At 40.2% G+C, this 26,838-nt stretch overlaps 1 protein-coding gene across 2 annotated transcripts in view; it reads left to right on the top strand.

Annotated features, from left to right (window-relative positions):
• The window catches only part of robo1 (roundabout, axon guidance receptor, homolog 1 (Drosophila)), a 276,461-nt gene that overhangs the window by 58,954 nt on the left and 190,669 nt on the right, over positions 1-26,838 (top strand). Inside the window, exon 1 of one of the 2 annotated variants that reach the window (XM_086035534.1) lies at positions 11,622-12,193. The exons of the other annotated variant lie outside the window; for it this stretch is intronic. Within the exon in view, the coding sequence (XP_085891660.1) occupies positions 12,070-12,193 (124 nt within the window). The 5' untranslated portion in view covers positions 11,622-12,069. Of the gene's footprint in view, positions 1-11,621; positions 12,194-26,838 lie in introns of those variants that run through there. 2 annotated transcript variants of the gene reach the window in all.

Genomic DNA, 26,838 nt, shown 5'->3' with positions numbered 1-26,838 from the left:
CCACCAGTTTTCCCGGCAGCATATGTTTCCATGCCAGCCGGTAGATGATTGACACAATAGCTTCCTCAGACGTGTATAAAAATGCTCCTCTGATCGCTGTTCACGCATGCGAGAAATTCCAGACCCGCCTCGAGGTCCAGGTCTCCTGTTGTCGCGTTTGCCTGCCCGCCCCCTGCCACTCTGCACTCCTTCCCAAAACACTCAATCTGGTGTACAAGTCCCTCCCGCTGCCCCCCTCGCCCGCAGCCCTTGCCTGTCTTTCGCCACCCCCTCCTGCTGCCACGTCTTGGCACGCACACTTTTGCTCAGCTCGGAAAATTCAATCAGATGCTTAATTACATCCTAACACGGGTTCCTACCAGCTGGCTTTATTCCCCCGCTCCTGATTAAAGGGATTTGAAAAATGAAATTTAACAGCACATTTGCATACACTTCTAAACGGAGGGAATTGTCTGTGTGCATTCGCCCCCATGGGAATTAATGGAAATTGTTCATAATATTGACAATAAAATGCTTAGTCGCAACTGTAATGATGAAAGTTAAATGCTGTTAGTAACAAAAGCAAAGAGTTGTACCAAAACTTAGTGTCCTTTTATTTTTACACAACACACACAAATGTTTATACAAATATACGATTATTCACTCAAACACAGAGCTGTTTATGACATTGAGTTGTTTATACAAAGCACAGTTGTCTAAATAAACATGCAATTGTTTACACAAACACAGAATTGTTCATACAAACATACAACTGCTTACATAAACACACAAATCATTTCACCTGCAATTGGTATACACGAACACAATTGTGTACACATAAACAATTGATTACACAAACATGTGTTTATATGAACGTACAATTGTTACACAAACACATTTTTATACAAACAATTGTTTATACAAACATACATTTGTTTACAGAAACACACTCCTAACCAATAAAACTCATTGGAATATACACATGATGGTGTCGTGACTCCTCTGAGAATGTCTGTAATGTTTGCCAGTAATGGTGAATACCGTCGTAGTGAAAAAGACGACACGCTTGCAGACTTTGAACCGGTCGAACATGATATATGGTTAAGATATATGTTTGTAGACAATGACGATATTGGCGTCTTTGCAACAGAATAGAGGATGGTATTTTTTTTAAAGTTAAAAATAGTGCTTCTTTTGCACTGGTAAAAAAAATAACATCTTTAAATCTTCGATTGAAACAGTAATGATGAATAAACTCGGCCCAGTTTGAGAACCACATGTAAGCTTTCAATTTCTTTTGGAATTATGTTTCTATCTGCTACAATGGCTGAGATATTGGTTATTTTTTAGGTGTTGAATTTCTGGGAAAACTTCAGGTTTTTGAGGGTAATTCCAAGGACGACCTTAGGTTTTGGGGAACTGCTGAGCTGCCACTTTAGGCCTTAATGGGTACCCATTAGAAAATTCAACACCTGCAAAAGAAATAATATCTCAGCCCCTGTAGCAGATAGAGATCTTAGACATGTGGCTTTCACACAGGCCCGAGTTTATTCATCGTTACTGTTTCGATTGAAAATGTAAAAAAGAAAGTGTCAGTGCAGGAGAAGCATTACTTTTAATTAAAAAAAATAAATAAATAAAAAAATCGAGTGGTAATTACTATCCTCTTTTCGGTTACAAAGACGTTGACATTGTCTACAAACATATATCTTAACCATATATCACGTTCGACTCGTTATACTGATTGAAAATCCACAAGCACGTCATCTATATGACTGCCGTTACTCATTTCAGAGATCCCGCGACCGACGTGTCCACCATGATGAGTCAAAAGAATTCTGGAACATCCTCCGCCGGCTTACGACGCCGTCACATGTATATTCGGATGCATTTCATTGGTTAAGAGACCAATAATTAAATAATAAAAAGAAAATTACGTATACGCTCTCCCGGCTTTAAGGGTAGAAAGGCGCAACAATGCTCCCAGCTCTAGTGGTAGAAACGCAGTTATGTGCTCCTGGCCTTAATGTGTTAAGCATCACAAAAAAAAATGTCAAAAGGCCAAAGGAAAGGGCGGTCAATTCTGTGAAAATGCTACAAAAAGCCAAAAGAAAATCACAATGTCCTGTATGCAGGACTCATTTTGATGATGCAATGAGCAACACAAACTTACATTTACACAAACACATGATTGTATATACTGTAAATATAGCAATGTCACTTCTTAAAGTCTATATTACAATCCAAGCTATTTTTCCACAAAATGCAATTGTTTACAGTAACTCAGAACAGAGAGCTCACAAATACCATTGAGTAATGAACCACATGCTGCTTCACAAGGCCAATCGCATCGCAGTTGCTTCTGGTACAGTGCCAGCACGAAACGCCGTTCGAACTCCAACATTAGAGGAACATTTTTCCGGAAATTTACAGTCAAACTTGAAGGACGGGCTTTGCTTGCGCGCCTTGTCCGTGATGGCAGACAAGCCAGCCGGCAACTTGATGCGTCTCATAAATCAGGCAAACAAAGATGCGCAAACACAACAGTGCTCCTATCTGGCCTGACGAATGGCATGGCAGAGGCATAATGGGGGCCAAGTGGGGGACTGCTTGCCAAGCCGCGCTAAGAAAATGGCTCCATTAATCACAGCGAGGCCAATGCCGAGTTCATCATCGTACTCATCATCTTCATATACATACAGTAGGATGACTGCACTGCTTTTTTACTATCATCGCAAGGTGAATGCGTAAATGACGGAGCAGCTCTTGGTCTATCCCGAGCAAACCTGTGAGGAAAAAAAAAGGTTTGGGTTTTGAAAGGGCTAATACTCCACAACGGAGCTTTTCCATCTTCTGTGTACAACTATTTACAACATCCACTCCATTTATCTGCATCACCCACCGGTTATGATGGATTGTTTTCGATTTTCTACGTAAGGAAATAGGAAAACATTTCTAAACCTTTCGGTGTATATTTGGCAGAACAACCTCAAACACGAGACGTTTTCATCATTTTCCGTTCAGGTTACCGATTAGGTTACTCTGCTGCTTATTGTTTGCAAACATTATGAAAAGGTCTATTGAAGTTTCTATTAAGAAGAATTTCATATTAGTGGGATTAAGAGGATTAACGGGAAAGTAACACGGCACAAGAGAGAGGGATTAGTATTGTGTGCCTGATGTTATACTTTTGGTATAAACATTTCTTTAGTGATGAGGATGATGAAGGACACTGTAATTAGTCCCATTGAAACAACAAGAGGAGGATGAGGCTGCGGGGGCCTATTGTCTGGCACAACTGTAGGGAAAGGGGGGTTGGAGGGGTTTAAAGACACCCTCCCACCCTCTCAACTCCAACAATGTGGGGCATCACTGCCCTCTGTTGGCTGTGCACATCACTGCAGGTTTTGTGAGTGACAATGGCATGAAATTGGAGAAGTTGTCACTTGAGCAAAAGCAAACAAACAGATAATCAATACGAGTGTGAATTTACTTAATAGCTAAAACAAAAACTGTCTGTATAGCTACCAAACTGTCCTTCTAACTAGCATCTATTTGTCTAGCCAACTAACTAGTCTGTCTGTCTCTGTCTGTCTGTGTAGCTACCAAATTAGCCTGCTGACTAGCATCCTGTCTAGCCAGCTAACAAGCTACGCTAACTAGCATCTGTTTGTCTATCTGTGTGTGTGTGTGTGTGGGGGGGGGGGGGGGGTGCTTGTTTGATTAATTAGCCCAATTGTGACATCACAAACATATATACTCATAATAAAAGTTTAACTTAGTTGATTAATATCACCTCTGTATTTGTTTTGTTTGCTTGTTTGTTTGTTTGTTTGTTTTAACTATATTCTGTCCAATTGTTTTCTTATATATTCGGTTTTTCTTCATGTACAGCACTTTGTTTCAGCTGCAGTTGTTTTTAAAGTGTTGTAAAAAAAAGTGAGTTGAATTGATAGGTGGGCAGGCACTCCAGAGACAAAACTCTCTTATTCTGCAAACAGTTCAAAGTCAATTTCCCCACGACGTCTGCTCAAAAGCAAGCAGCAATGGTTGGGCTCACTTGCAGCAATGTAACGCTCAAGGTTCTAACTGTATACAACACCGACATCTAGTGGACATATCTTATATTACATCCCCAACCTCCACTGTATGACGTGACAAGCTGCATTGTGCAACGTGTAGTAGTGTGTCAGAGTAGTGTCACAGTTGACATGGTCGTCCACAAAATAGTGTATATACAGTGCTAAATACAGAAGACTTAAAAAAAAACTGTTTTAAAAACAACACCGGATAGATTAATAATGCAATACAATTAATTAAAAACAATTAAATCATTCTAAAATTTAAATAACAAAAATGTCGGCCAATTTGACAAAGACAAAAATGATAACTAAGAAGAATCTAGAAAGATAATAAAGGAGAACTGTTTTTATTTCTTAAAGTAGTATTGTGTACAACAGCAAACTGTATTTTCTTGCCTAGAAACATTTTCAGTGGGCCAATTTCAAACAACAGCTATATATATATTTCAGTTTGGATGCAGTATTTCTGAATGGGCTGCATGGTCCTTCATCAAAGATAAATTGATTAAAATAAAAAAAAATAGATCTACTGTAATGTAATTTTGAGAATATTTATGTGCAGGCGCCAAAAGTCAAAATCAAAACTCAAGACTCTATAGTGAGAACAAACCAGGGACAGAGACAGAACGTGGCTAATGGGTGGGCCTAGAAAAATCAGGGGGCGCCTGAATATTTCTCTCACTGAGCACAATACTCCTATCCCGACACATCGTATATTCAAATACAATGACAAACTGAATAATATGGAGTTCAGATCTTCTTTAGACAACCACAATTACGACATTCTTAATATTTACTCAAAATGTTTAAGTATATATTTTTTCATGAATCTCACTGGGTGGGCAGTATGTGAATCTGGGTGGGACTGCGCACACCCAGGCCGACCCGTGGCTCCGCCCCTGGAACAAACAAATACAATTTCTGATATTCTAAATATTGTGTACTATCTTGATAATTTTTTAAGCTTATTGGTTGACGTACGCTGTAATGGAACTTAATTCATTTCCCATTTCCGTTACTGTTTAGTGTTATGATTTTTCTCCTATTCAATGTGTTTGATGGGCGCAAAATACAAAATTTGCCTCACAAATTTTGATCTTTCGAGCCTTGTACTGTCTTCAGTGGTTCCATTTTTCAACACAAACCACCTTCTCATGATCTTCATCAGTGTAATGCTGTATTAGTTGGCGTCAACCCTAAATAAATGGAGGGATATTCACAAAGTATAAGTCTACATATAATTGACGCCCACTACAATAGCATTAAAAAAAAATCAATAAGTGGTGCTATACCGTTAATACGAAAACTACACATATATATATATATATATATATATATATATATATATATATATATATATATATATATATATATATATATATATATATATATATATATAATTTATTTATTTCTTTTTTAAATCCACATACAGGTGAATCTGTGGGTGCCTAACTACAAGTATGCGGGTGTCCGCTGTAAAAATAGACTAAATTGGCCATTAGTTGCTGCATAGGAAAGGAAGCCAAAAACAGACTTTCAGTTACACTTTTAAAGGTGCACAAGGCGCATTCAGTGACCACAAAATGCAGGCAAAAAAAACAAGATTCTACCAGATCTCACCAAAGTAATAGTTTTTTGCTTCAGCCTGAGCACAAAAACAGTGACTAGCCAAGATTACAGCGAATAGCAGAGGATAGCTAACCGAAAAAATCCCCAAATTTGTGAATGCCAAATCGCAAATCTGCAAAGTGAGACTGCTGAAAATATGAGATCCGTCCTGATTATTTTTATTCGAATAACGAACACGTAAGGCATTTTTTCCAGTAGATGAGATTCATTCTGGCCTGGGCTTTGATAATAACTGTGTTGAAGGTTTTCAGGTGATCACATCACTTATCCTTGCACACATCAACCTTCAGCCAGGTTGCCCCCATGACTTCTCATTGAATGTAGTGGCCCATTGTGTGTGTGTGTGTGTGTGTGTGTGTGGGGGGGGGGGGGGGGGGGGGGGTGTGGGTGGGTGTGGGGGTGCGTGTGTGTGTGTGTGTGTGTGAGCCCAGACGACAGATTGAGGATGAAGGTGTGGGTGTTGTCCCCGCGCTGATTGAATTGCTCATCGTTTAATGGTAGAATTTGTTAGGTCACTTGCAACCCTGCGGCCCGTATTTTGAGGTCCTTTGGATGGGCCAGCGGGTGCGTCGGTGGGAAAGAGGTGCTTCCTGTGAGAATTCCCGAGTGACGGCTGTGAAATATGGGACGCAAAAAATGTGTTATCGTGCCATGACGCTCTTCTGCCTTGTGGCTAATTTATGAGCCGGCTGCCACATCAGTGAGCCTGCATTGAAATTTGATGTGCTGAAAAATACGTGTATTGTCTTAATACAACCACAATGTCATCCGTCCATCCGTTCATTATCCAAATCTTTTTATAAATTATGTAAATTATTATTCTGTATGGAATACTATAATCATGTTATTACATCCAATAATACATTATTGTATTTTCAATTGTCATCGTACAGTCTTTCAGTCTTGGATCAAAGTTTTGTATTATTGTACTTTTCCCAAGAATAAAAATAGTAACATTAGCAGACTTGAGTTGAAAGTTGGTGGCACAGTGTTCGACTGGTTAGCACGTCCGCCTCACAGTTCAGAGGTCGTGGGTTCGATCCCGGCTCCGGCCTCCCTGTGTGGTGTTTGCATGTTCTTCCCGTGCCTGCGTGGGTTTTCTCCGGGTACTCCGGTTTCCTCCCACATTCCAAAAACATGCATGGTAAGTTGATTGGACTCTCTAAATTGCCCCTAGGTGTGATTGTGAGTGCGGATGTTTGTCTTTGTGTGCCCTGCGATTGGCTGGCAACCAATACAGGGTGTCCCCCGCCTACTGCCCGGAGACCGCTGGGATAGGCTCCAGCACGCCCCGCGACCCTTGTGAGTAAGTGGTATCGATAATGGATGGATGGAGTTGAAAGTTGACAAGGTGAAGAATTGTTTTTAGAAGTAGATTTGGGAAGATTATCATTCTTGGTCTTAAAAATGCCCCCCTCTCCCACATTTTCTGATTTGTAAAATTAGAAATTTCATTTATTAAAAAAATTTTTAAAAAAAAAATCTTCCAGAAATGGCTTTTTCCATTTTAAAAAACGTATTTTAAAAATATGTATTTTTAAAAAGTAAAATGTTTTTTTTTAAATATATATATTTTTGTATGTATGTACTGTATGTACTGTATGTATGTCTTTTTTCTTGTATGACAAGATTCTTGATTTAAAACAAATCAAATTGTATATTTAAAAAAATAACTGCCATACAAAAAGAAAAAAATTACAAGCATCAACTTTTATCTCTCACAATAATACAACTTTCGTCTTCTAATATTACAAAAACATTATTGAAAAAAAATGTTAACTTTTTCTAAAATGTGATCATGACTGAAAATATCACACTTTTTTTTTCGTTTTTTTCTCCCAAAACACAACTTCATTCTCATAACTTTAAAATATACCTTTAAATTAGACATTTTAGTCATTATTTAAAAAAGTGTCCAAACCTTTCACCTAAATTCTTCAATATGTAACTTACTCAACAAGGGAAATTCACTGTTGAGTCCTGTCCATAAAGAAAAACTAAACAAAACCACAAGGCAAAGCAGGCCTGCTGAATTACAAATAATTTTAAGGATATTCATGGAAAATATTAGAACCTAACAAAACCTAGCACCTAAAAGATCTTGAATATGAAAATCAAACATATAATCTAGAGTAGTTTTTCTTTTGAAGTCCGTTTTGATGGTCTTGGTGGAGGTGCACTGTAAATTCTTTGTCATTTTAGTAAGCTACTTTTTTTGTACTTTTCAATGTTGTCCTTTTAATCACGTGAAGCACATAAGCAAATAAAGCTGCCTTGCCTCGCCTTAAGGTGTTGTTGGTTGGAGCCACGCCACTTGACAAAGTCCTTATTGATTGCTTTCTGTTACAAACCTGGATGGCAGAGCTGTGTACAAACCTTTGTATGCGACAAAGCCATATTTTTTGTTTTCATTGTGGCCCTAACACACCATTGTACAAAATCGATTCAACAGGACTACATTTTCTTCCACATTTGTTTCTTCCTGCTATCCTCTTTATTTTCCATTCCAAGCGCGCATGCATAAGTGTGTCTTCATGTGTGTTTTGTGTTGCCGTGAGTGAGTGAGTGAGTGAGTGAGTGAGTGAGTGAGTGAGTGAGTGAGTGAGTGAGTGAGTGGTGGTGGTCCTGCTGTGCTCCTAACTGCAGCCAGTCCTCCGCCATGTGTACTGTATGTCTCCATAACACCCGTCCAGCCTGCTGTCGCATTGCTGTGAAAGGGAAGGCCAGGCCTTCTTTTGCTTCTTAGCAATAATCGCAACTGAAAAGATACAACAGCTGCGCTGCTTGAGAATCACTGTGTCCATTTCCAGGGCTCCTTCAAAGCAGGGCTAGACCGATTAATCGGCTAATTATGGCCCTTCAAACTTTGGCTGAAGTCATTGGCCAAACGGCCGATGATGGCTGATTGTTTTTACCTTTATGCACTCTAAGGTTGTGCAAGGAATTGACCTGGATGCCACTATTACACAGAACTTGTTATCTACAGATCAGTTGTATTTTACTTTTAAGTATAATACAGTGACATTTAATATTTTAGGGCTGTTCCTTTTCAAACATTTATTTTAGGTCAAATTTACATTTTTAAAAGCAAACTTGTAACTGCAATGTTGTCAGATTTCTACCAAATTTGAACCACATGCTGTCTACTAGATGGATGGATGATCCTAATTTCAGATGTGTTTGAGTTTTCATTCTTGCGTGTGGGACAGCAGCGAAGTTTCACGGCTCGCTATGAAACACAAAAATGTGGTTAGTCTTCCGAGGGGTGAATTCACCCCTGCTTGGACCATCATTGCATGACGTCAACGTTTGATCATTTTGAGCTCTTGAAAAAGCCATTTGTGTACTTGACAATGTGTGCTTGGCTGCACTCTCCGCTTGCTAATGACATTCTACATTTTGGCAATGAAGAAGGGTGCACCAGGGTGACTTGGGGCGAGGATAGAGAGAGCGGGAGAAAGAATGAGAGGGGAGGCGCGACCTTCAGTTTCACACAGTAACCTGCACGCAGCTACCCCCTCCTCCTGACAGCCACAGGAAACCAGCAATGTAACTGTAAACGCAGACTTGCTGAGCTTGTCCTTACTAAAATAGTCTTTTATGCCGTGTCTGCATGTATCGGTGTAGAATTGCAGGCTGTTGTGCTTCTTAGCTAGACCTCCAAAGATTATCTTTTTTTTTAATTCATCTCCTCAAGTCACTTTCCTTTAGAAACATGAAATTAGGTACGCATGTCTATCATGAATAGACCTATGAAAAAGTCTCAGAAAGCCAAAAATGACACTGGCAATCTGCCGTTGCGGTTTGAAATAGCTATTTTAGAGTCCACTTGGTTGTTCCCTTCAAAGGCAGACTAGTTATACAGGTTTTGTCCAATCACAGCCAAATTTGAGCCAAGTTAATTACTCAAGGTGACGCCAATGTGCAATAATTTAATTTCTGTCACCAAGTGTGGTTACACAATGACAGTATAGTCTATTACCATAAAATTCATAATTACATCATTTTGGCTTATTCTATTTTGGCTGTTTTCAAAGAGGAAGTTGTCCTGGACATTTTGTTCAATCGCTAGCAAATTTGAAACATGTGCTAGAGCTAGACTGTTAAAATTGCAAAGTTGTTTTCGCTTTGTAGACATATATCTACTGTATACCATGAGAATTTTGACTTTCCGTCATAGAGTGTGGGCAGGGCATGCAAACAAAATATGAAGACTCTCCTATGAACACAACACCGCAATAACTAGAACTGCAAGACGTTTTTGGAACTTCAGCGTTTTCACTTAGCAACATGAAACTAGTACAAGTGTCTATCACGAGTAGACCCACAAAAAAAGTCTTACCAAGGCAAGCCAGAAATGACACAATAAGTCTGTCATTTTGGTTCGAAGTAACTATTTTAGAGTCAATTTGTTTTTTCCATTCAAAGACAGACTAGTTCTACATGTTTTGTCCAATTGCAAACCAATTTGAGCCAAGTTAATCGCTGAGGGATGACACTAATGTCTGAGAATTAAATTTTGTCAAGATGTATTTATGGTATATATGTATCAAGTGTGGTTGGACCATCATAACCTAATCTATTAATTTACCATAAAATTGATAGTTAAATCATTTATATTTAGGCTGTTTTAAAAGTGGAAGTTGTGCTGGAGATATTGTTCAATTGCTGCCAAATTTGAACCACATGTGCAAAGCTAGACAAATGAACAACTCTGAATCACATATTTGTTATTTTCAATTGTAGCGTGTAGGCATAGCATGGAAACAAATCAACACAAAATTCAGCCCGTGAAGCCAGTTGGACCTAGCAACATGAAATTAACTGAACGTCTATCTCTGGAAATTAGGTACGCATGTCTATCATGAGTAGATCCTCAAAAATAAGTCTCAGGAAGCCATGCTGGAAATGACACAAGAAGCCATTTTGTTTTTAAGTGGCTGTTTTAAGATTAATTTGATCCTTTCCCTCCATGAGAGACTAGTATTATAGATTTTGTCCAAATGCAACCAAATTTGAGCTATGTTGCTCAGGTTGAAGCTAATGTGCAAGGTTTTTTTTCTTAACATAGAATTCGTAAAACGAATAAGTCTACCGCAAAAACGTTTTTGAAAGCCAGTTTGCCTTAGCAACGTGAAATTTGGTTGACATGTCGATAATGAGTAAACCCATAAAAAAAAAAATCTCAAAAAGCCATGCCTGAAATGACACAGGATGTCTGCCAATTTGGTTTGAAGTCGCCATCTTGGGGTCAATTAGCTTGATGAGCCCAACCAGATTTTTTTATTTTCAATTGAGCCCTCAAAGAAAGTTTAATGTAGCAACATGAAACTTGGTGGGCATGTGCAGTATATCAGTAGACCCACAAAAAAGTCTCAAGACGTCATGCCTGAACTGATGCAGGAAATCTGCCATTTTGGTTTGAAGTGGCTATATTAGAATTTTGGTCATTTTCAGGAGTCCTCCAAAGGTGACCTTTGAGCGGAGATTTTTTCTGAATGCTAACAAATTTGAACCATGCATTCTAAGAATGTATGCAATTCTAAACTGTGAATAATTTGAGTTTTTATTACTGTGTGAGGTCATAACATAGTAGGAAAGTTTGATCACTCTGGCGAGCCTACATCTCTTGACCACTACACATTCTAAATTTGAGTTGACATTTCTGAAATATATCCTACAGCTCTCATCTACGGGTTCTCTGTGGACGGAGCGGATATGCCTGATGTTACGTCCACTGTTTACGAGCCACTCTGAGGCACTGGAAGCGTTGCCATTTCCGACGCTCTGCTGTGTAATGTGTGATGTTCTTTCAGAGCCATTAGGGGAATTTACTGCCTGCACATTAACAGCCAGTCATACTCCTCTGAGTGTGTGTGTGTGTGTGTGTGTGTGTGTGTGCGTGTGTTTGTGTGCGTGTATGAGTGTTGGTGCACACTGACATGATGAAAATCCATCCGTGTATGAGCATCGTGGGTGTGCCAGTATGAAAGGACGTGGGAGATTACTACACACACACGTCTACTCACTGGTGAGATGCTCACTCCCTCGGTCTCAAAGTCAAGGCTGCTCTGTGGTGATTTATTTCTGACACCCGAGGACAAGTGACAGGCTGGGCGAGAAGGGGAGGACACACACACTCGCATGGTGGATGGCTTCTGCTTAAGGGCTGCTCAACTTCCAGCATTCAGAGGATTCTTTAAAGACAGCAAGAAGTGAGGATTGCGCCAGTACTGGGCTTTTTCCAGCCACTATGCCCTCTGAGGGATGGATCCAATCATCAAGGAAGACCAGGACTTGACTCCGGTGCTGAGTGGATCTAAAGACATGACAGCAGCTTCCATTGAAGTCCGGTGGTGAGCTCGAGTGGGTCGCAGGCATGGCGAGGCGGCCGCTGCTGCTTCTGCTGTTGCTGTTAGTTGCGGCGCACAGTGGGGGGAGTTCGCCCGGGGACGCCCCGGGCAAATACAAAGGCAGCTGGAGGTGGAAAGGGGACAGGAGCCGTGAGTAACATCACATTCATCCCGTCTGATTTGCCTCAAGAAGTGTGGGCTGATTTTGTTGCTGTTTCCTGCATGTGTGGTGTTCTAGAGAATATTGTTGGTTTGGATGCTGATTGTTCGTACGGTTAGGTTCATAGAATTCAAATATGTACAATCTAATTTTTGGGAGTATATGACATTAGGCTTTTGTAGGATTGTACAGTATGAGGGCTGGAAAACCCAAAACACACAAAAAAAAAAAAAAAAACAACAACAACAAAACAAAAAAACACTATTAAAATTAAGTCGAGAATTTGGAGGAGCAAAGTTGCAATATTGGAAGAAATAACAGAAAGATATGAGAAAAAAGTTTGAATTTGATTAGACTAAAAGACAGAATTATGAGAAAAAAAGTTTTGGGAATAAGAGTCACAAAATCCAGAGAAATGTGACAACAGTGCTGTAGAATAGTCATATAATATTGTAAGAAAAATTGGACATTCCTGAGAATATAGTCACCTTATCCTGGTGGAGTGGTTTGTTTGTCCCGTTGATCCTAGGAGCTTAGTTGTCTGAGGCTTTTTGCCCCTGTTATGGTCACCCATCGCAAACGGGTGAGGGACCACACAAAGCACAGCTCAAAAGGCCCCAATGAGCAGTAAAAATATTGGAATACTTTTTCTCTTACTCAGTCATGGGTCACGGGTGCCCCCCCCCCTGGAGCAAACTACAGGGGGATCACACTCCTCACATCCCTGGTAAGGTCAATTCAGGGGCACTGGCGACAAAAGTCCATCGGGAGATCGAATCTCAGATTCAGGAGGAGCAGTGTGGTTTTCGTCCTGGTCGTAGAACAGTGGAACAGCTCTCCTACACCCTCGGCAGGGTCCTCGCGTGTGCACGGGAATTTGCCCAACCCGTCTGCATGTACTTGTGGACTTGGAGAAGGCGTTGGGCCATGTAACCTCAGGGAGCTCTGTGGGGGGTGATTCAGGCGTATGATATACCAAACATCATGATATGAGCTGTTTGGTCCTCGTTGCCGGAAGTAAGTCAGATTCGTCTCCAGTAAGAGTTTCAATGAAGTGAAGTGAATTGGTAAGTCTGCCTTCTGTCACAGATTCTGGTCAGAATTTATGGGTGCAGCAAAGGTGTTGATGGGGTCCGGTTTGGTCGCTTCAGTATTTCATCTACGCTTTTTGCAGATTATGTGATACAGTTGGCTTCATCAAGCCGCAATCTCCAAATCTGACTGCAGTGGTTCAAAGCCGAGTGTGAAGTGGTTGGGATGAAAATCAGCACCTCCAAATCAAAGACCATAGTCCTCAGTCGTAAAAGGGGTAGAGCGTCCTCTCAAGGTTGGGGAAAACATCCCGCCCCAAGTGGACTAGTTCAGGTATTTTGGCATCTTGTTCACGAGGGAGGAGAGAATAAAATGGGAGATCGACAACCGTACCGGTGCAGCATCTCCAGTGATGAGGACTCTGTATCGGTCTTTCGTGGTGAAGAAGGACTAGTTAGAATGCCTGATGAATGCCTACCTGGTTCAGTGTTCCGAGTACATCCCACTGGGAGGAGGGCCCTGGGATTACCCAGAACATGCTGGATGAAGTAGCTGGAAAGAGGACTTCTCCTTTTCACCACCATCTTTGCACTTCTTAATGGCATCCCTTAGGGTCTCATTGGTGGCATATTATTGATGAGCTATGCCCAGGAGCAAAAAAGGAGCAAAAATCATGTTTGCTGTCGACCGTTACTTATGCTGACGCACGATTGCTCCAGGGTCGAATGAAGGAAAGGAACGGTCGCTACCGTCCCCTGGCTTTAAGCTGCTGACAGCTAATGGGATTGTTTGGCAGCGCCCGACTCTTTGAGAGATGAAGTGGTGCGGACCTGTACGCGTGTGTGTGTCCCCTGCGCTGAGGTTAAAAGGGACGCGGTGGTCTTGATGCCCTTCCAAGATTAAATGACTACGAGGGGACTGGCAAAAGGCAGCGAGTCCAGTTCAGTGGCTCAAGGAGATGTAATACCTTTTTTGTTAGTTTTGTTATGGCTGCAGAGTGACTTGCATTACAGTCAACCCCCGCATATTCATGGATTTAAATGTTTTGTTAAAAATGTTTGCCTGGCCGTAACTCAACACATTTTTCAAGAAATGGCTCTAATCTAAAAAAAAATTGTCAGTCAAGGCACTATTGTGTGGGTGTGTGTGGGTGTGGGTGCATGTGTTTGTGTTGGTTTAAGATAATTTATGCTTTATAAACATAATTTGTGTTTTGGGGCGCTGGCATTTCATTCATTTCAAACCATAGTGGTATATGGATTTGCTTTACGAGTGAATAGAGTTACAAGCTTATTCACAGAACAAATTCAACTCGGAAGTCAAGGTATCAGTGTCAAAGAGGCTTCTGCGCGGTGGATGTGCTATTTTCTGCAACATTAATTAAGTACCACCACGTCATTGTTGATGCAGACGGTCCTGCGTGGGCGCGACAAAACATTTTTGTTTGTGCAACATAAGCAGCGTCGTGTCGAGAGCACGTCAAAAAAACTCTGAGTTGCTCTCTGTTCCTGGTTTGGTTGCCGGGTTTGTTGTCATTCCCTTATCAAAAATGTTCCTGTCCCTGTGCAGTCTTGTGAAAGCAGATTTTTGGTTGCCAAACTCCACTGATACACTACTGAGACTGATTTGAGGATTCATTTCCGTAGTGTGTTCCTCTTCTCTCAGTTCGCGGTCTTCTGTCATTCACCCATTTTCCTTGTGACTGCGTGGTCTGGTGAAAGCAGCTCTTTTGTGTACCCAAATTCCAATGAAGGGCGTTATTGTTCATGTTTTTTGGAGTCATTTTTGGGGGCTGTTACTGTTCCTGCTTTCTATCCAATTTTCCTGTCCTTGTGTGGTCATGCAAAAGTGGAATTTTCCACATCCCAACTCCAAGGAAGCAGGGTACTGTGACTGTTTTTGGGAGTAATTTATTTTGTTTGTTCCTGTGACTGTTCCAGTTCTCTACTATCATTTTCCCAATCACTGTGTGGTCTAGTGAAAGCGGTCCCAACACCCAAACTCCAAGGAAGAGCTTTACTGTGACATTTTTTTTTTCTTTCAAGCCATTTCCTTTTTTGTCGTTCCTGTTCTGTGACTGTTTCTGTGACTGTCCACATTTTCCCTGTCACTGTGTGATCTAGTGAAAGTGGGTTTTTGGGCACCCTAACTCCACTGTTTAAGCCATTTCCTTTTTATTGTTCTGCAATTGTTCCTGTAGCTGTCCACATTTTTCCTGTCACTGCATGGTCCAGTGAAAGTCGTTTTTTGGGCACCCTAACTCCTACGAAAAGGATTGAATTAAAATAGAATTATTATCATTATTATCAAGTACTTTCCTTTTTGTTTTGAAATATTTACCTCAATGCGTTCCTGTTCTGTTCCCGGTCCAGGTTTTCGTGGCTATTCACTTATCTTGCAAACCTTTCAGGTACAACATTTTTTCTGTTGCTGCTTGGTAAAATCAGAGCAGATTTCTAGGCACCCAAACTCCATCAATGAGTGTTCCTGTTTTTGGAGTTATTCCTTAAGTGTGTTGCTGTTCTTGCTCGCTATGTGAATTTTCACAATTTTTATGTGGCCATGAAAAATTTGACCTTTGAAGCCACTAACAAGCCTTACTGTTATTGTTTTTCAAATACATTTTCTTGTTGTTTTGAAGTCCTCATTGTATTCCTGTTCCATTCTCAGTATGTGGGCCGTCCACTTACCCCACCAATCTTGCCTGTTTAACATTTCCCCTGTCATTGTGTGGCCTAGTGAGAACGGTTGCTTTTTTCTCAGAGTAGGTTCTTATTTGGGTTCCTGTTCCTGGGTTGAATTCAGGGATTCCGACTTGTGTACTTTGTAGCAGTTATTCAACCTGTCCCTCGGATGTTGGCTCTTCCACTGCTTTTACTGAGCACATGTGGACGTTCTCTACCGGTGGTCCGTTTTGGAGTGCGTCATTTTTATTTCACCTCCCACCTGCAGGAACACGTGCTTTGGGTTAGCAAGCAGCGCAGTTACAGGTACACCATGTGTCGGTGTAATGCCGCCCAGATGGCCATCGCATGCCTGCCACAACCACCACACCACAGACCATTAAGCACACTAATGTGGAGTCAAGTCTTCGGATGCTGTAGATGGACTTTCAGTCTTAATTAGGGATGTTTGATACCACTTTTTGTCCAGACCGATACCAGTGTGAGTATTCACTCTTTGAGTACTCACCGATATCGAGTACCGATGCCTCTATTGCTTTTGATATCTAAAATCTCATTTAATACAATGATAAGAAATATAAAAAAATAACAAAATAATTTCTTTCTGACGCAGATGATGATTCACCATCAAACTGCTGCAATAGAGTACCAACTACTGACTAGGAGGATTTACTCCATGTTAGATTTTCTTTGCTTTAAGTATTGCTGCCTGCAATCGGCATCCTCCACGATAACCCGATACTTAAAAATCATACATCAAACGAAACATAATTAAAAATAAAAAGAACCACCTTTCCTTTTATCATGTATTTTAGAAATATCTTTTTAAATGAAGCGGTTCTCTTAGTGACTCAATGGCTCACATTTTGCTCCATGAACATTTTATGTGAACCAGTAATTTCATGCCTTAATTAATCCTGACCTGTTTAAATGAACAAAACGGAATTTTTTTTTTGAAATGTTTAAAAAAAAAAAAAAATACACCTTCTCACCTTATTTTTGTTTTTATTATAAAACATGGCTGCACGGTTGTCGACTGGTTAGCACGTCCGCCTCACAGTTCAGAGGTCGTGGGTTCGATTCTGGCCCTGGCCTTCCTGTGTGGAGTTTGGATGTTCTCCCCCTACCTGCATGGGTTTTCTCCAAGTACTCCGGTTTCTTCGCACATTCCAAAACCATGCATGTTAGGTTAATTGATCACTCTTGCCCCCATGTGTGATTGAGAGTGTCTATGTTTGTTTGTCTCTGTGTGCCGTGTGATTGGCTGGCAACCAGTTCAGAGTGTACACTGCCTACTGCCTGATGACAGCTGGGATAGGCTCCAGCACGTTCGTGACCCTTGTGAGAATAAGCGGTTAGGATAAAGGATGGATGGATGTTAAATCTTATTTTTTTAAAATGGGTTGTGCATTAATTCATAAATAGTCCGCTGATAGTGTAGTGGTACACACGCCTGAGTTGTGTGCGGGCAGCGTGGGATCGATTCCCGCTCAGTGACAGTGTCTATGTGTGCCCTGCGACTGGCTGGCGACCAGTTCGGGGTGTAGTCTGCCTTCGCCCATTGACGGCTGGGATAGGCTCCAGCAACTCCCCGCGACCCTATATAGGATAAGCGGTTTGGAAGATGATGACATTAATTCATAAATGTGATCTAACAAAGGTAAAGGGCAAATATGAACAATGTTTGCTGTTCATATGACTAGCAATTGGGATGTAGTAAACTTCTCTTGAGTATTTAATCTAATTTTATCTGATTTTGTTGTTTGGACTACTGATCTCTTAACTCACAAATTCCAATATACAGTATTGTCATTTGGAGCATTTATCTTTTTAAAAATAGGCAAAATACCAATATGTGCCCAGCGTATTTTTGGTCGACAGTCAATTTTGTGCATTTTTATAATGATAGCTAATTTAGTTTTATAAGTCATCACACACAAACACGCACACACGCACACAAGACACAGAGCATGTCCTGCATATGAATTCAGAGTACACATAAAATGTGCATGTGCTTGTACACCCATGTGCTGGTGGGAACTGTTCATACAACGGATAAATAAAACATCTTCTATTTTTAGTCTTGGCCACTTTGACACTGAATTATTTTGTGCTTCTCTCATCTTCTCCTGTGGAAGTTGTTTAAGCGCAATTTGCTAAGAGTTGCATGGCTTCACACACACCAGCGGCAGCGTTAGGCTGCTCGTAATCAGTGCAGTGTGGCTAGCTTTCTTTTGCTTCCGTGGTGCCCTGACATCCTCTCCTGGTGATGGATGAGGCGGATTAGAGGATTAGCGGCCGACTGACTCTGCTCGGCATGCTAATAGAAGCCACGGGAAGGTGGCCACATGCCTTCAACGATCCCATCAAAGTGCACGAGACCTCGTGTGAAAATGAAAAAAATGTCAAAATACAACACAAGTGGCAACAAGTGGAACTATTTTGCAGGACAAAGAGGATAACAATATCAGACCAATAATTGTATTTAACTTTTGAGTTCAATACATTCGTTTTTGTACATTTATTTATTTTGGTACAATTTTTATTGAACTTTGATTTGCAATACCTTTAAATTGAATCAGTATGAAATTTCCCAACCTTCATTGAGACAATTTCAAATTAGAAAAAAACAACTCTCACTGCACTCCACCAAATGTAACTCTTACAAAATGATCCTCAGGACTCATTGATTTAAGAACATTTTTTTAGTGATGGGAAATTTAACTTCAAATTTTCCTCATGAACCAGTTGTTATTTTTTTTCATCCTCTTTTTTTTTCATTTTCCTATAATGGATGGATGGATATATTTAAGTGCAGTGTTTTTTTTAATGTATTTTTAATATACCTTCCATCTCATTTTAGTTAAATACTTAGGCCCACTATACTATCAGTATTTTAGTATTACTATAAATATTGGGGTAAAAAGTTTACACAACTAATGATCTAAGGATTCACTCCACTAGTGCGATAACAACTGAATCTGAAATGGGTCTGACCGACACAATTAGTGAAATATCAAATTCATTCACAAAACAGCAGAATGCTAATATAAATACTATGTAAGGAAATGACGGCCCAAAAAAGAATGACGTTTATTCAGTTATCCCTGGGTACATTTGTTATTTTATGTTTAATTTTATTTTATTTTAATCATCATTCATTTTTAAATGATAATCTGTTTGTTTCATCTGTTTGTGTTCAACTATCATCTTATTCTTTGTAAAAAAAAAAAAGTTGCAATTTCCCCTACCTTGATGAATGATTGTTGTTAATAATGAACAATTTGGCCATAATCGTGCAGACACGAGGGTTCCACTTCAGCAACCAGTCGCTTGAATTATTATTATTTTCACACTTGCATAACAGTTAGTAATGTTGAAATGTTATTTCGATCACCATATGTACAGTCAATAATGATTTAATGAGGTTTTGTGAAACTTTAAGCCTGGAGCAGATGAATTCACTTGACATTATTTCCAATGTGGGAAAATGTCTTTGAAGTCAATCGGGGTGGCAGAACGGCTGGTGTTCATCACTTTGTATGCCAAAAGATACTAAGTCATACTTTGATCCGATAGATGGCAACAGTGACGTTGACTTCAGCAAGGATGTGCATGGGTTAAACCATTATAAATGAACTGCGAATCGAATCCCGCGGCTTTGGCGGGAAGCGCAGATGGAGTCCAGACGCTCACCACCACAGCGCAAAGCCAGGCCAAAAGCAGCCTGAGCTCAAAGAAGCAAATATGCTTCCCTGGCTTTCAGGAACGCTGGATGACCAGGATGGATGATGTCAACAGTGGGAGCACTTTCGCCCTGTATAGTGCTGCCGCAACAAGCAGAATATGGAGTCAGTGAACAAGTCTTCAAAAAGCCACTCCTGGTTGAACTTTGCCTGTCACTAAAAACAAAAAAACTAAATTAGACATTATTTAAAACAACCTCTGAACCTTGCCTTCAAGGCTGCTACTGCCACAGTACAAAAATCGAACAAAACTCAAGAGTCAGAGAGGGGCACTTTACCGTATTTTGCCAGTCTGTCCTCCATCCTCCGACCGCAATCTGGGCACCCTTCCGTTATTGTCCCGCTGTCCTTATTCATAAATAGAATCATCCTCCGACCCCGTCCATCCTTGTCCTTTTAAAGCGCTTTCGTGCTTACAATCCGTCAGTGCCCACTTCCCCAACCCGTTGCCCACCCAAAAAAGAAAGCATACAAGCACTAATAAACATTATTTAAAGCGGAAGTCAACCCAAACAAATTTTTTTCAAGAATATGCTCTATGCAAGCCCACTAGTTGAAACAGGGCATTCTGATAAATATTGCGTTTGTGGAATATGAGTTAGCAGCAAAATCCACCCATGTTTAGCCATCTCACGGGGCAGCCATTTTGTCACTTTTGTCGACTGAAAACGACATCACAACTGCTCAGGGCTCAGGTAATCGTGGCTCAGCTTCAGAAAACAGGTCAGCCGTGATTGGTCGTTACCTAAGCCCTGAGCAGTTGTGATGTAATTTTCAGTCGACAGTGACAAAATGGCCGCCCCTAGAGAGCTAAAAATGAATGGATTAACTCATATTCCACAAACGCAATATTTATCAGAATGCCTTGTTTCAACAAGTGGGCTTGCATAGAACATATTCTTGAAAAAATATGTTTGGGCTGACTTCCCCCTTTAAGGAATTACATAATTAAATTGATGTGAAAATAATTAAACCGTTTTTGTCACTTTGCATCATTTCAATGACCGTTGTTCTGCTTCTTCTGGTATGCCAACCTTGGCCACCTGGGGGCAAGACAGACAAACAGATAGACTGTACATTGAGACTGTCCATTGAGACAGTTTCAGCTCCTCAGTACGGCACTAATATTAGTCATTCTTTGCAGAGGATTAAAAATATATGTATAATTTTTATTTTTATTTTTTCCAGGAAATTTTAAAAATCAACCTTATTACCCGAAAAGTTTGTGTCATCATCGTTTTCAGTGGGCAGAAGCACCCTGGTGCCTATTTTTGACAAATCTTATGAAGAGACCTTTGGAGTTGTTATGTTTTTAGTTGTCTTGTTAGAGTGAACTACTTGCCTCTTTTGAACTTTACTGCTAATATTTTTCATCTAAGTAAAGTGAAGAGGCGGGAGCAAGGAAAAAAAAGTGAGAATGTAGGTTAGACGAAGATAAATGTTGACGCACACTTAACGCTCTCGTCCCTTCTGGCAAGAAAAATAACATTGAGGTTTCTTTTACGCCATTGTTCCAAAGAATTAAAAGCACATCAGCACATTTTTATGCTCACATTTGACAGAATGAGTTCAATTTGTTTTTCAAGACTCTTCTTGCTGATCAGACAGTCTCAGTCTGGATGGATGGACTCATGCAGGCGCGTATGCAGGCGGCGTAGTCCAAGCACCTTGGCGAGCAGACGGCGTGCTGTTTTCCCTCCGGTGATGAGGTGATAATTACAGGGCGACTCGTCACGCCTGCGCTCTGCCGAACATCTTTACACGCGTACTGGGCCACCCGCCGTCCCGCTGCTGTTTTAAGGCTGAGGAGGCGTCGCAAACGGCAGCAGGGACGTTTTGCTTCACAGGGATGAAGTAGTTGACAGCACCTTGATCCAATTATAAGCGTCTGCGGCATTTTTTTTTTTTTCATTTGTTTTCTCCCTATGTTAAGCCAGCGTATCGTCTCCATGCTTTGATGCCATACATGCAGGCCTCTGGTTGAACCCTCAATCAAATGATGTAAGAAGTGAACACCAACATATTCGCCAATTTGCCTATTCACCTATTCCAGATTTTTGGGAAGAACCGATCCACTGTTATTTGCAAAAAAATAACAATGACAAAAAAATGTGAACAAAGGCCTTTCTTTTTGACAGAGATGATAATTCGCTGATGTGTCATTGTGCCGCAGTATAGCACCAACTACTGCCCAGGAGGACTTACTATTTAAGGTTTAGGGTTTTTTTGCCTTTAAGTATAAGTGGCTGGTATCAGCAGCCTCTACGTGTACCCGAAACCAATACCTGAAATCGGTATCCTCCATCCCTAGCTAAAAACACACCACGTTTTGCTGGTGTGTTCACCTTGATGAAAAAAAATAGATTTTGGTAAGGCTTGCCCCAAAAATAGTCTTGTTGGCGGCCTTCACATTTTTTTTTTTTTAATTCAGCCCCTGAAGCCAGTATGATTTAGCAAGATGAAATTTAGTAGCCATGTCTGTCATAAGTCGACCCACAAAAAAGTCTCAAGAAGCCATGCTTGAGAAGACGCAGGAAGTTAGCCATTTCAATTTGAAGCTACCATTTTACCATTTGCAGAGGTTCTTAAAAGACAAACATGTCGGCTCTGTAGTGCCCCATCGATTCAGAAAAAGGATTCAGTCCTCAAAGCCAGTTTCCTTTATTAACATGTCATTTGGTAGACATGTCTAGCATGAGAAGACCCACAAAAAAGTCTCAAGGAACATAGCCATTTTGTTTTGAAGTGGCTATTTTTGGATGGCCCTTCAAAAATGAATTTCTTATACAAATTTCATCCGATTATGACCCAAATTGTATACGACATAGATGAGTGATGGTTCACACACGGCACCGGGTCACTGTGAGGCTGTGTGCGTGTGTGTGTTTCCACCAACTCGACGTAGAGATTTTCATTGTGCTTGACATGATGGTGTCGAATCTACTGCTGACCACAGAGCAGTGTGGGTCCGTTTGGCCATTCCAGATGAGCTCATGTGAAAATGCTAATCAGTGCTAATGAAGAGCGACAATTGAACCAAGCACTTTCCAGCTAGAAAGTCAACCCTCCAATTAATGTAATAATTACTTGTAATGAGACTGTCTCAGAGTTACAGCCACAAAATCTGCCTGTTGCCACAGTGACCCTAGGTTGAGTTTACAAAACGGCGGAATAGCCGGAACACGGCTTGTGTCAAGTTTTTACTTAACCCATTAAGGACGGGAGTGCATATACCATGTTTCTACCATTAAAGCCGGGAGCGCTGTTGCGTGTTTCCCCCTTTAAAGCTGGGAGAGCGTCTACGTCATTTTCTTTTTTTAATCCAATTCTCGGTCTCTTAGCCAATGCAATGCATCAGAATATACATGTGTCGTTTGTTGTCGGAGGATATCCAGAATTTTTTCGAGGAGTAATGGCCGCACAGTCGATTGTGGGAGCTCTGCTATTAGTCACGGCAGTGATATCGACGACACACTCCGGACTTTAAAGCTGTGAAACCATCCAAACGTGATGTATGGTTAAGATATATGTTCGCAGACAATGATTACAACGTTTTTGTAAGAGAACACAGCATGGTAATTACCACTCGATTTTTAAAAATTAAAAATAGTGCTTCGATTGAAACAGTAAAGAGTGATCAACTCGGGCATGTGCAAAAGCCACATGTATAAGCTCTCAAATTTGGGGGGAATTATGTTTATCTGCTACAGGGGCTAAGATATTGATTATTTGGTAGGTGGCTAAAATGTCAGGTTTTCAAGGGTGACTCCGAAGACGGTAGGTTTTAGAGAGATGTTTCACGAAGGGCTTCAGGCTTTAATGTGCTAAAGACTCAATGTGTAAAAATTCAACTCTAAGGGATTGGGAATCACTTAATTGAGTTTACTGTTACATTGGTGGACCAGCCAGAAAACATCTCCTCTTGTGTTAGCATAAGTCAGGTCAATATTTAGAGCAATCCATATGGAATAATTTAACCTTCAAGTAGGAAGATCCAGGACATTGCATATGTTGTTAACACTAGTGTTGCTCATTTATGTCGAGCGATAGCTAAACCAACATATCATCACTGTCCTGTGAAAAACTCGTATGGTCCAATTTTCGAAACATTTTTAATTTTCACGTTAATGCATCGTCTATAACACGAAAACAACATTCTTGTAAATATAAAAAAATTAAAAAACGTGGACATGTGTTTTTCACAACGACAATATGTAATAATTTAACAGCTTCAAAATCATGTGAAGGATGCATAGGACGTGATAATGAGATGTGAGGTGTTTTGTTGTCATTGTGACCATGGATCACTTACCTTGGGGGACCTGCCAGGACACCTCTCGTGACCCGGCAGTATTGTTGCCATTGCCCGTACGAACATTGTATGGATGAGTTTAGCTCTTCGATTTATGGACTTTTCCAAGCTTGTGAGCATGTTTTTGTCAGCCAATGTCTAACCGTAAAAGTCCAGAAGTGAGTGCAAAGAAATCACATATGAAGTCATTACAAACACTTTCAAACCATCATCTACAGTCTTGATACAGAGTGTTGCAGGATAAAAGTGCAAAGAAATCAAATCCAGACCACATGAAGGCGCGCCATATTAGCTCCAGATGTGTGACACTAACCCCTGCCCACCTCCCCCCTCTGCAAGGCCTCTCCCAAGGCATGACTTTGGATTAAGTGGAATAAAATTTTAACAACTGAATTGAAGAGCACTTTTTTTTCCTTCATCTTCAAGGACTCTTCAAGGACATCACGTCGCCTTCTTTGAGGTACTATCTGCTCAAATCATTATTTTTATTTTAGCTGTTTGGCAACATAGTTGCATTGCAGAAAGTCAACCAAATAGAAGGCATTTGGATCAGCGTGCGAATGCTGAAGAGGACACAAAAAACATTTGTAACAATTCTAATTTCATCAATTTTCATCGTTGAACTTCTTCCATGCATGTTTCCACCAATATAAACCATTTCACTTTTTCATTACACCCCTTTTTCCTTGGGAAGTTTCCCGAATCATTACAAATATTTTATATATTTACCTCGTTTCTTGACCCATTCAAAGCTTTACAACTTCAAAATTTTCAGCTCATTCAAAACATTTCGACAACTATTTGTAACATTCCCCAAATAGTCCACTGTGAAATTCTCAAATTAAAAAATGTTTTACACAATGGTCTCCTCTTTCCAAATTTCTTGACTGATTCAACCCATTCAATTTTCAAATTATTCTTGGCTCAACTGTTTTCTGAAGCTGAGCCATGATTGTTTGTTATCTGAGCCCTGAGCAACTGTGATGTCATTTTCAGTCGACAGCAAGTGGCCGCCCCATGAGATGGCTAAAAACCGGTGGATTTTACTGCTTAACTCATATTCCACAAACACAATAATAATCAGAATACCATATTTAGACTAGTAAAGGCACAGTGAGCACATTAAATAATTTGGGGGGGTTGACTTCCACTTTAACATTCACGTAAAGCTGTCGCTTTCAACATGGAATAACAAAAAATGGTACGTTATCTTATTAGGCATATAGTAATGACATCAAAATTCCAGGAGTGTGGGCCGATTATAACTGGCCCTATGAAAAAAAAGTATTGAAGGCACCTCATATCTTAGGAACTTTTTGTCATATTTCCCCAATTCCCCAATTTTCCTGATGAAATGTGCCAATCAAGTGTTATTTTACATACTGGGTCCCCTTTCCACCTTTTTGGACTGATTCAAACAATTCCAGCTTCAAAGTATTACGCTCCTTCAGGCCATCTTAGGTACAATATATTAAATGTACCATACTTTCAAAGGAAAAGTACTCATTAAGAAATACAACTTTCCCCCCTCCTTCCATATTTCCAATTTCCTAACATTCAGCTTATTGAAAACATCCTGGGAACTGTGTATTAGATTCCCCAAATTCCCAAATTTCCACAATAACATTTTCCAAATGTAGAGATCATTGGCTGATATGTCTCCTCCTTACACATTTCTTGATCGATTCAGAACACTGTAACTTTAATTTGATCTCAGAATGACTGAATTCCACAGCATTTGATTTTAGTTTCACAACTCTTAGTTATTCACACGCAATTTCTCCAAATGTATTGCAGTTGAACTCTATCAACCCTCGACTGATCACATTACAGCAGATCAAAGAGTTTTAGTGGCTGGAATCGGTTTACTTTGCTTTAACTGTATCCACTCAATAAACAAACCTTACTGACGGCATTTCTGGGGCATGATTGATTTGCGTATTTGAGGTTGGGCACAAAAAGGCATGCGCTTAATTTTTGACGGCTTTTAATTACCGGCTGCTTTAAAGATTAAACAAGTGCTTGACAAATGTGTTTCTCTTCCTAACGTAATTGCTGGTTGAGGTTCCATTGCATATGTTTGCTATTAAGCGCCAACAAACTTTTGATGTGAGCTTCATTAAATAGGCCCAGCGGTCTCATCACTGTTGTGGCTTCCATCCACCTTGTCATTAATAGTTGAATCCAGCTTTGGCTCCCATGCTGTAATGGAGCATGTTTACATGGCTTTAGCTCTGATCATTTTGATTCATTGAGGAATTAGGATCAAGTCAGTGGATGGCTGCCGGTATGATTACCCGGCACTATAGTAACATGCTTTGTCAAAGTATCCGCCATTCATAATAACTTCAAGTTTTGTTTGTGATCACTACCTTCATATATTTAGACACAGGGTTAATGTTCACAAGTGTCTTTTTTTTAATCCAGTAATGTATTTCTTCTTTTTTTTTATTTTTTATTTTCATGTTCAGTACATACAGCACACTTTTTGAGCACAGTTTAGTTGTATTTAACTTTTTAACTCTTCTTTACACTATTGGGGCTGCATAAAACATATTATTAAGAAAAATTTGAGTTGATTCCCTCTTTAAAGCACAGTTTTTTTTTCTATACTTGAGCACAATTTTGCAGTGTTCAAATGGTGGATAAATGTTACAGTTGCCTACAATATCAAACATATTTAATATAATATATTATAATATAATATTTTGAGTGATAAGATGGTATTTGGTGTAAAAAGTTTACGAAACACTTAGAGAAACAGTGTACACTCGTTGCAGGCTGAAAAGCTTGCTGTCACAACCCGAAGTTGGAGATGAACAATTAAGTCGGCCACAGTACGCGAAACTCCCGGTCGACTC

Source organism: Filicampus tigris, chromosome 7 (genome assembly GCF_054856515.1).
Source record: "Filicampus tigris isolate MCC_2025a chromosome 7, RoL_Ftig_1.0, whole genome shotgun sequence".
Taxonomy (NCBI): Eukaryota; Metazoa; Chordata; class Actinopteri; order Syngnathiformes; family Syngnathidae; genus Filicampus; species Filicampus tigris.
The sequence above is the reverse complement of the archived record's forward strand: the minus strand, read 5'-3'. Positions and strand labels throughout refer to the sequence as shown.